General features: G+C 34.2%; 2 protein-coding genes across 4 annotated transcripts in view; one reads left to right on the top strand and one right to left on the bottom strand.

Annotated features, from left to right (window-relative positions):
- On the top strand, positions 1 to 11,081 carry LOC139519092 (uncharacterized). 3 transcript variants are annotated; one of them, XM_071310886.1, is made up of 9 exons: positions 1 to 123; positions 465 to 545; positions 1,690 to 1,944; positions 3,694 to 4,020; positions 4,326 to 4,484; positions 5,249 to 5,498; positions 5,813 to 6,009; positions 6,411 to 6,513; positions 10,346 to 11,081. In XM_071310886.1, the coding sequence occupies exons 2-9, from the start codon at positions 539 to 541 to the stop codon at positions 10,935 to 10,937; spliced, it is 1,890 nt and encodes a 629-aa protein (XP_071166987.1). In that variant the 5' UTR covers positions 1 to 123; positions 465 to 538; the 3' UTR covers positions 10,938 to 11,081. The 3 variants fall into 3 exon arrangements, with proteins under 3 accessions (XP_071166987.1, XP_071166988.1, XP_071166986.1); XM_071310887.1 differs by having other exon boundaries at positions 9 to 123; positions 468 to 545; XM_071310885.1 differs by having other exon boundaries at positions 10 to 545.
- The window catches only part of LOC139521744 (coiled-coil domain-containing protein 172-like), a 388,671-nt gene that overhangs the window by 247,519 nt on the left and 129,969 nt on the right, over positions 1 to 11,183 (bottom strand). The window lies entirely within an intron of this gene.

Genomic DNA, 11,183 nt, shown 5'->3' with positions numbered 1-11,183 from the left:
TATTATGACGTCGAACTAACGACAATCGCAAGAAATGTGCCGTCCAGTAACAAATAATCCACGCACTTGTGAAAATCGATGGATTGCTATTTGACCGACTGACAACACTATAAGCTATAGAAGGTAAATCAAGCAGAATAATCTAAGATTCATAATGTCAAAAGACATTTTAGGCACTTGTTCTCAAGTTCTCAAAATTCTTTCAGAACATGTTTCATCTGATAATGAAATCAGCAAAACTTTATCGCCGGGAAATGAAAATGGACTTTGCATAAATAAAACAAATTCGGCTAATTTAACACAGAAAGGTGGACGGGGTATTGAAACAGTTAAGACAGTTGTATGTCATTCACCCGAACCTGTAGACAAAATGCCGATACTTGCAAATGCGCTGAATGTTGCAACACCATTTCAAGCCATAAACCCTCAGGAATGTCAGAAAACAGAGATTTTCTTTATGTCAGCAGATGGATCTATAAAAAGAAGATTTCTACCAGAAGATTTACCAGCAAAAAGAAAGCATCCTGCACCTACTCTCATGCCAGGTATATTTTTATTGAGTTTAAACAAATAATATTTTTTATAAGAATTAGGCAAAAAACTCCAATACATGATTATACATTTGCCTAGAACAAAAAAATCTATAATTTAAGTTTAAACATCATATAAAATAAAATGGCAGCATTCGTTTTGCGGCAATTGCACTGATATGACAGTAAGATTACAATTTGCGCTCAAAGTTATCTTCCAAAAAAATGTGCAAGAAAATGTTTGATTGATAGAGGGTTGTTGAGATTGCTATATATATACGCCACATTCGACACTCTTTGCTCAACAATTTTTTTTGTCGAAAACTTCAAGAGGAAAGATGTCAATCCCCTGCAATTAAGATAGGCATGCTACCTGCAACGGTTGGGACTCGAACTTACAATCTCAATATTTACAGGTTACAAATAGTAGTTACTGTATAGATGAACTAATTACCCACTTGGCCACCGATGTTCCGCGACTGAATATTGAATTCATTTGCGCCAATTTTGACTTGTACATCTAGAAATTTACACCAAGGGTCGATTGAGAACAAAATTTTAATGACTTATCTCATCTTCTCCACTGTGAACTTTCTATTTCTATGCAGCAACATTGCGGCAGTGCCGTCCTAAAGAGTCTAAAAATCTCCTTGTTGATACGATATTTCAGGGCTTCAATCTATGCATTGCTTTCATGATTACTGTCGTCATCACGAGTTAGATGACCGTAATTGAGTATCTGTCTCATATAGATGACGACAGATATGTTCCAATTGTCGTAACCTCAAGCCCGTCCTCTTTTCCTCGGATGTGAACTATCGAATGAGACTTGTCATCGGATTAGTAATTACACAAGAAACACGATGAGTGACTTGTTTATGCAACATTGCTATTTAAAGATTCCTCTTATGTTTTTATAGATATGAATTCAATAACACAAAAACAAAAAAACTAACATTAAGACTAGACACACAAAGTACTGATCTGAGAGTATTCGCAGTCATTAAAAGCTAATTCAAAGACAATATTACTATAACAACTAATAAGTAATGTTTAGACATTATACTAAAGTCTGAAATATAATTCAAAGTTGTATTCCTGCATATAAATACAAACTTGTAACTAAAATGTATATCATATACATGTTCACGTTTATTAGGTACTGGGATACCGTATAGAACACCTGGTCAAAGTTCTCGGAATAAGAATGGTAAGATAAAACGTCCAATGAATGCCTTTATGATCTGGGCAAGAACAGCAAGAGGAAAGCTGGCTGAGGAAACCCCAAATGCATCAAATGCTGAGATAAGTGTCAAATTGGGAGAGTTGTGGAGTCATTTGGCAAAGGATGAGAAGCAGAAGTACTACATGGAAGCAGAAAGGGTTAAAGCAAGACACAGACAAGACTTCCCAGGTTCGCAGTATTACAATTCACTCACAAAATTACTAATGGAACTCTCTTTTACTGTAGAATTGTAAACCCTGCATCAAATGATGAAAACTGTTCATGAAATAACAATTTCTACATCATTTTCCATAAAATCACGGATTCACTAATCTATTTCTGTCAGCTTTACATTTCATATATTGACTGTGAGAGGAAGAAAAACAATAAAAGCGATGCTCCTATGGTTCTGGGATTTTCATGTGACTGTAGAGATTGTATGGACTGTCTCTTTACTTTTCCCCCAATTAGCTGATTCTTTAACGTATAAGTGCTTCAAATAATGTGAAAAGCAATTAAAATTAAGACGAAGATGCTCGGATTCAGTTAAAACAATTCTAGACTATTGCAATAGTTCATAGAAATCCGTTATATCGAATTTAAATATATTTTTCCATGCAGTAGGTTTTACTTTTTTTGAAAAAGGGGGGGGGGGGGGGGGTAAATATTTTCTTGCTGCTATCACAGAGTTCACGAAAAGTGTCAGTCCTCAGGATTTTACCACCAAAATTTTGCATAGGACTGACACAATTTTAGTATTTTTCAATAGAATTAGTAGTGAGGTCCAGTAGATTTTTTTGAAGGACCACTAGGGAAAAAAAGATTTCGCGAACTCTGCTATCATGGTTTATAATTTAAAAAAACGGATTTAAAAAAGGATCTCTATAAAGATATTGTGAAAACAACCCCGAGGATAAGATTTAACAGAAGAAATTGTATCTAAAATAGATTTCAAGTGAGAATTTATCAAACCATTTAAGGAGGCTTGCGGGTATCAAAATTTCAGAAAAAAAATAAACGTTTTTGTTTTCATTACACATTTGATTTATTACTTTATTAGTTGTTACTTTATCATATGGAACAAAACTCATTCAAAAAAATCAATTCGTTTTGGCCCCAGATGACTTTCAAAATGTATATATCATTGAAAAAGCTCCAAATTATCTCCCTTTAGTGCAAAAATGCCATTTTTTTGGCATTAAAATTGAAATATCTTTTTTAACTCATCGATGACCTATATTTTTTATTATTATTTTCAAATAAGCTGTACTTAAACTAAACTATTGTAAAATTTGGGTAATATCTGTAGTTTAGTTTTTCTTTTTTCAAGTTCGATATTACCTTTATTTCTCCTATTAGTTCAACAGAAAAAAAGTAATTTTACAAAAAACGTCTGCTTCTTTCGAAGGCAGATTGTGAGCTTAAATGATCGGTGACTACATTTTTTATTTCATCTTTCAATTTTAAAAGTACGAGATAAAGTTCATTTGTAGAAAAATAAAGGGAAATCCTATATTTGAAAAAAAAATGGTTTATACGCACGAGGCCCCTTAATATAAAATAACTTCATTAAATTTTCTATAAGTTTTAAGTGAATAATCATGCATACCTCTTTATTTCGTTATGATCAAATCAATTCTTAAATCGATTCTTTTAGGTTTAACTCAAAATTATCATTCTTATAATCTATGAAGAATTGTTGGCTCCTCAAGTTAAATAGTTCAGAGTTTATACTATGGCCTAATGCTTTCCCCTAAAAATCTAAACCATTTAAAACTGACGGATGGTTGACTTCAAGAGGACCATACAAAGAGTTAACAAAATACGACGATACCCAACAGAAAAAAAAAGAACAATTGAAATTAATGATTTGTTTAAAATTTGGACCTTAAATTGATTTATTTTGTTCTTTAAATCATCAGAATTCAATAATTTTAGATTGGATTTATCAACCAGAGCCATCGACAAAGAAAGGCGTCGAGGAATGTGGAACCACTCTAAATCACAGACAGCTATGGAGTAAATACAACGAAAGTCGGCCAAAAATGGCTGCAAGTCAAATTGCACCGACACCTCAAGGACCTTTTGTTAATTTTATTGGACAACAAAACAGACCAATATTACCCCGTAATGTAATGCCTATTCAACCTGTAACGATGCTACCTCAAGGTAACCAATTTGTCTGTCCGCCAGGACTACGAATCGTTCAACCAATGCAATATCCCATGTACGGACAGCCATTCCAGCCAAGGAATTTCTTGAATGGTATGTTATTTATATTTACCTCTATACAGCACCACTTATTACTATGATCACTGAATGTACGCAGCAATAAACATCCATCTTTATATACCGCAACACTGAATATCATATCACATTTTTATTCAACTGTCTTTATCATTTAGGGCTCTTTATACTAGTAATCATACATAAAAATCAGTTACTAAAATATTTTGGTCTAATCAATATATATATGTTACAGGCATTTTATAGATTTAGGCATTTTGTAACATATACATCCATATAAGACTTGGGATGATTATATATCATATGTTTATATTCATGCTCAGGAAATCAGCTTCCTTTTCAAGACGTTCCAAGATTACAAACAGCAGGAATACCTGACTACAATGCCGTACAAAATGTCACAATAATACACCCCAAACCAGTTCCTGTTCAAATACCAGCTCCGAGGGGTAGACCGCCTGTGGTCACTGAGAGACTTAAAGGTATGATTAGTTAGAATGATTATAGATGATGTCCATTTAACGTGTATTATACTTTTAATGATGTCTCGGGAAAGTAAGGTCTGGACCAAAATAACGAGAAGTCAACATTGATCAATAAACCATAAACAAATTCAGTTGCACACTTTCGGATGGACATGGCCAATACCTATTTTTTTTTTAGAATAAGTACATGTAATGTCATTGACAATGAATGAGACAACTAGCTACCAGAGACCAAATGGAGCGGATCCAAGCATGTATAGGTAACCGTACGACCCCCAACAATGAGAATATACCGTATATTCATCGAAAAACGGGTCGGATATGTTAACATATTAAAGAATATGAAAGAAAAAAATACAATGGGCTGATTTATGCATAACAATAAATTATTTTGTATATCGCTATAAAATGTTGACAGATATATATGCACCATACATTCATTTTCAGTGAAAATGAACTGGACTATGAAATTGAGTTCAAGGACGATAGACATATAATGCAAGTCGGAAACTTCAGACCATGGCATGCGTCATTTGTATATCCAGTTTGTCTACCTTCTGTTCCGTGCTCTGCGATATTCTTCCTAGACGAGACAATGTAGCAAAAACTTATATATGCGACGAATACTTGTGTTCATGCCCTGTGACAGTGAGCTGAATTTTATTTTAGTGAGCTATCGTCTATCATTTATTTCTGCATTATATAAATAATTCATTTTTTTTCTATCCAATGAACACAGATATAACTTTTTATGAATTCAGCTGTTCCAGCAGACTTACAGGCAAAGATTCAAGCTGAAGCAGTTGGGAAAACAGTTCATCATCCTATCACATTGGAAAGCAAAGCCTGTAATGCAACAGAAAAGAATGAAAAGACAAATGAAGTATGTAAGAAAGATCAAGCACCCGAGACGTCTGCTAAGGACAATACTGACAAGCCAGTAGAGGATAAAGAGCTAAAGACAAAGAAAGCACAGAGGACAAGAAAAAAGGACAGTGATAATAAAAAATCGTAAGGCATTTTGCATGTTAACATTTCTACCCTTTTTTATATACTATTCGTTCGGCCTATTTTACTGAACTAGATTTTTCTTTAAATAATTGGATCAGAATGATGGTCTTCAATCTTCAACCTGTGATTGCTGTAGCAGAGTATCATAAGAAGAAGTGGATTCAGATTTTTTTAAGTAATCAGAAGAGCTTGCAGTGTGTTTATATCATTCTCTTACACAATATGTATATGAGGTAATTGAAATGTTAGTTAAAGAATACGCGTGATTGCACCAAACAACATTGCATTTTGTTTTTAATCAAATATGGTTCTAGGTCTTCAAAGAAATCAAAGAAAGCAGACCATAGCAACACTTTAGACACAGACAAGACTACCGATGATGATTCAGAGCTTGCCTCTACCACTCTTCCCGGAAGTACGACACAGCTGAGAGAGGAACATCCAGAAGACTTTTGGCCGTTCCCGTTCCCACCAGCAGAGCAGGAATCTCACGTGGACGACATGTTTGAGGGTAATAACTTCTCATGATTTTTATATTTCTAACATATTTTCCAAATGAATGTTCTTTTTCTGACTGTCTTTGAATTTGCTTTATTTTGCGACAAATCACTACTTTTGATGTTGAGAAACGAACTTGTTATAAAACCAACAAGATACTGCAACATGAAAAAAGATGCAATCAAATCATTCCAAACAGCTAATACTAGTACTAGATACATTCCATTGTCATAAAACCGGTTTCAGAAGAATTCGACTCGAGGAGTTTTCAATTTAGGGTTGTGGATCTGTTTTACTCTTTTTTGTGATGTACATGTATTACAGAATAGCAATACTGTAATTTAATTGAAGAGTTGTTGTAATGTTGTCTCTGTTTTGTTTTTATTTGAAACAGTACTTTACTTTACCTTTCAGGTCCAATAGATGATACCATTGTAGAAAGAGATCCATATAATACCTACTTCTGTAGAGAAAAGGAAAAAGGTGAAGACGATAAACTAAATGTGGATGTCTCAAGGTAAGAACCTCTTCAATAACATTTACATTGTACCTACTTCTGTAGAGAAAAAGAAAAGGGAGAAGACGATAAACTAAATGTGGATGTCTCAAGGTAAGAACCTCTTCAATTACATATACATTCTACCTACTTCTGTAGAGAAAAGGAAAAGGGAGAAGACGATAAACTAAATGTGGATGTCTCAAGGTAAGAACCTCTTCAATTACATATACATTGTACCTACTTCTGTAGAGAAAAGGAAAAGGGAGAAGACGATAAACTAAATGTGGATGTCTCAAGGTAAGAACCTCTTCAATTACATATACATTGTACCTACTTCTGTAGAGAAAAGGAAAAGGGAGAAGACGATAAACTAAATGTGGATGTCTCTAGGTAAGAACCTCTTCAATTACATATACATTGTACCTACTTCTGTAGAGAAAAGGAAAAGGGAGAAGACGATAAACTAAATGTTGATGTCTCAAGGTAAGAACATCTTCAATAAAATATACATTGTACCTACTTCTGTAGAGAAAAAGAAAAGGGAGAAGACGATAAACTTAATGTGGATGTCTCTAGGTAAGAACCTCTTCAATTACATATACATTCTACCTACTTCTGTAGAGAAAAGGAAAAGGGTGAAGACGATAAACTAAATGTGGATGTCTCAAGGTAAGAACCTCTTCAATAACATATACATTGTACCTACTTCTGTAGACAAAAGGAAAAGGGAGAAGACGATAAACTAAATGTGGATGTCTCAAGGTAAGAACCTCTTCAATAAAATAAACATTGTACCTACTTCTGTAAAGAAAAGGAAAAGGGAGAAGACGATAAACTAAATGTGGATGTCTCTAGGTAAGAACCTCTTCAATTACATATACATTGTACCTACTTCTGTAAAGAAAAGGAAAAGGGAGAAGACGATAAACTAAATGTGGATGTCTCAAGGTAAGAACCTCTTCAATAACATATACATTGTACCTACTTCTGTAGAGAAAAGGAAAAGGGAGAAGACGATAAACTAAATGTGGATGTCTCAAGGTAAGAACCTCTTCAATAACATATACATTGTACCTACTTCTGTAGAGAAAAGGAAAAGGGAGAAGACGATAAACTAAATGTGGATGTCTCTAGGTAAGAACCTCTTCAATAACATATACATTGTACCTACTTCTGTAGAGAAAAGGAGAAGGGAGAAGACGATAAACTAAATGTGGATGTCTCAAGGTAAGAACCTCTTCAATAAAATATACATTGTACCTACTTCTGTAGAGAAAAGGAGAAGGGAGAAGACGATAAACTAAATGTGGATGTCTCTAGGTAAGAACCTCTTCAATTACATATACATTGTACCTACTTCTGTAGAGAAAAGGAGAAAGGAGAAGACGATAAACTAAATGTGGATGTCTCAAGGTAAGAACCTCTTCAATAACATATACATTGTACCTACTTCTGTAGAGAAAAGGAAAAAGGTGAAGACGATAAACTAAATGTGGATGTCTCTAGGTAAGAACCTCTTCAATAACATATACATTGTACCTACTTCTGTAGGAAAAAGAAAAGGGAGAAGACGATAAACTAAATGTGGATGTCTCAAGGTAAGAACCTCTTCAATTACATATACATTGTACCTACTTCTGTAGAGAAAAAGAAAATGGAGAAGACGATAAACTAAATGTGGATGTCTCAAGGTAAGAACCTCTTCAATTACATATACATTGTACCTACTTCTGTAGAGAAAAAGAAAAGGGAGAAGACGATAAACTAAATGTGGATGTCTCAAGGTAAGAACCTCTTCAATTACATATACATTGTACCTACTTCTGTAGAGAAAAGGAAAAGGGAGAAGACGATAAACTAAATGTGGATGTCTCTAGGTAAGAACCTCTTCAATAACATATACATTGTACCTACTTCTGTAAAGAAAAGGAAAAGGGAGAAGACGATAAACTAAATGTGGATGTCTCTAGGTAAGAACCTCTTCAATTACATATACATTGTACCTACTTCTGTAGAGAAAAGGAAAAGGGAGAAGACGATAAACTAAATGTGGATGTCTCAAGGTAAGAACCTCTTCAATAAAATAAACATTGTACCTACTTCTGTAAAGAAAAGGAAAAGGGAGAAGACGATAAACTAAATGTGGATGTCTCTAGGTAAGAACCTCTTCAATTACATATACATTGTACCTACTTCTGTAAAGAAAAGGAAAAGGGAGAAGACGATAAACTAAATGTGGATGTCTCAAGGTAAGAACCTCTTCAATAACATATACATTGTACCTACTTCTGTAGAGAAAAGGAAAAGGGAGAAGACGATAAACTAAATGTGGATGTCTCAAGGTAAGAACCTCTTCAATTACATATACATTGTACCTACTTCTGTAAAGAAAAGGAAAAGGGAGAAGACGATAAACTAAATGTGGATGTCTCAAGGTAAGAACCTCTTCAATTACATATACATTGTACCTACTTCTGTAAAGAAAAGGAAAAGGGAGAAGACGATAAACTAAATGTGGATGTCTCAAGGTAAGAACCTCTTCAATTACATATTCATTGTACCTACTTCTGTAAAGAAAAGGAAAAGGGAGAAGACGATAAACTAAATGTGGATGTCTCAAGGTAAGAACCTCTTCAATTACATATACATTGTACCTACTTCTGTAAAGAAAAGGAAAAGGGAGAAGACGATAAACTAAATGTTGATGTCTCAAGGTAAGAACCTCTTCAATAACATATACATTGTACCTACTTCTGTAGACAAAAGGAAAAGGGAGAAGACGATAAACTAAATGTGGATGTCTCAAGGTAAGAACCTCTTCAATAACATATACATTGTACCTACTTCTGTAGACAAAAGGAAAAGGGAGAAGACGATAAACTAAATGTGGATGTCTCAAGGTAAGAACCTCTTCAATTACATATACATTGTACCTACTTCTGTAGAGAAAAGGAAAAGGGAGAAGACGATAAACTAAATGTGGATGTCTCAAGGTAAGAACCTCTTCAATTACATATACATTGTACTTACTTCTGTAGAGAAAAGGAAAAGGGAGAAGACGATAAACTAAATGTGGATGTCTCAAGGTAAGAACCTCTGTAATTACATATACATTGTACTTACTTCTGTAGAGAAAAGGAAAAGGGAGAAGACGATAAACTAAATGTGGATGTCTCAAGGTAAGAACCTCTTCAATTACATATACATTGTACTTACTTCTGTAGAGAAAAGGAAAAGGGAGAAGACGATAAACTAAATGTGGATGTCTCAAGGTAAGAACCTCTTCAATTACATATACATTGTACCTACTTCTGTAGAGAAAAGGAAAGGGAGAAGACGATAAACTAAATGTGGATGTCTCAAGGTAAGAACCTCTTCAATAACATATACATTATACCTACTTCTGTAAAGAAAAGGAAAAGGGAGAAGACGATAAACTAAATGTGGATGTCTCAAGGTAAGAACCTCTGTAATTACATATACATTGTACCTACTTCTGTAGAGAAAAGGAAAAGGGAGAAGACGATAAACTAAATGTGGATGTCTCAAGGTAAGAACCTCTTCAATTACATATACATTGTACTTACTTCTGTAGAGAAAAGGAAAAGGGAGAAGACGATAAACTAAATGTGGATGTCTCAAGGTAAGAACCTCTTCAATAAAATATACATTGTACCTACTTCTGTAGAGAAAAAGAAAAGGGTGAAGACGATAAACTAAATGTGGATGATTTTGTAAGAATTTAATAAAAACAAATGTATCTACCAGTTCTGGAAATGAAACCAATAATAAATGCAAATGGTAATGTGTATACAGTGACTACTTTTGATTTTACACTTCTATTTTTCAGCTGGCAACAATACTTAAGAAATGACCAGCAACAAAAACCTTCAGAACAATCAGAGAAGCTGGACACGTTTTTTGTTGAAGAGAAAGCTGAGATTGTTAACTGTCCCAGTGACTTTGATATATGTCCAATACCTGTTGCTTTGACTCTTACAAGGCAGGACGACGACAACAGACAAAATGATAAAATGGATACCAGTTTTGGTAACAGCATAACAAATGCCATCAACGTTCTGGGAGGACATGAAAACGAGGAACGTTATGAAAGCAATTCTGCCATTGAAATAGATTCCGAAAATAGCAGCTCCGACTCAGACATCAGTTCAAAAAATATGGTGATAGATTGTAATGATCATTCTGATAGTTATATTAACCATAATACAATCCCTGGGAGACAAGTCACAACACCAATGGATACACGACCCCTTAAAAAGCGTACTAATCGATATATACATAACATGGAGGATAGCAATGGGACATTAGGTGAACAGCAAATATCACGAGACCAATCGAAATCTCATTCCAATACAGCGAAATATATTTCTCATCAAGTTGACGATTGTCTATCACAGTTAAGGAAACCCATTCAGTTGTAATCAGCTGAGTTTGTTCTATATGCCGGTTGAAGTGCGTTTTGATGATTGCATTCAAATGGTAAAATTGTACAAACTATTTTGAAAAGACTATACTTGTAAACTGACGATCATAAAAAGTTCTTTTTATAAAGTTTTATATCGAAATTGATCTTTTATTTTAATCTTACGTGTCTGGCAATTGCATATGGAACACACAACTCATGATCAAGATGGCCAGGGAACTTATCATAATAAGAGTATGTTTAG

This window comes from Mytilus edulis, chromosome 4 (genome assembly GCF_963676685.1).
Source record: "Mytilus edulis chromosome 4, xbMytEdul2.2, whole genome shotgun sequence".
In the NCBI taxonomy this organism is placed as follows: domain Eukaryota; kingdom Metazoa; phylum Mollusca; class Bivalvia; order Mytilida; family Mytilidae; genus Mytilus; species Mytilus edulis.
Note: the sequence above shows the minus strand (reverse complement) of the source record. Positions and strands in the feature narration are given on the sequence as shown.

Bases quoted from the DNA above. Each gene is read 5' to 3' on its own strand.
- LOC139519092 (XM_071310885.1), top strand. From the start codon at position 155: ATGTCAAAAGACATTTTAGGCACTTGTTCTCAAGTTCTCAAAATTCTT. The intron at 1,945-3,693 runs GTTCGCAGTATT...CAATAATTTTAG, and splicing joins ACACAGACAAGACTTCCCAG to ATTGGATTTATCAACCAGAG. The intron at 4,021-4,325 runs GTATGTTATTTA...ATTCATGCTCAG, and splicing joins GCCAAGGAATTTCTTGAATG to GAAATCAGCTTCCTTTTCAA.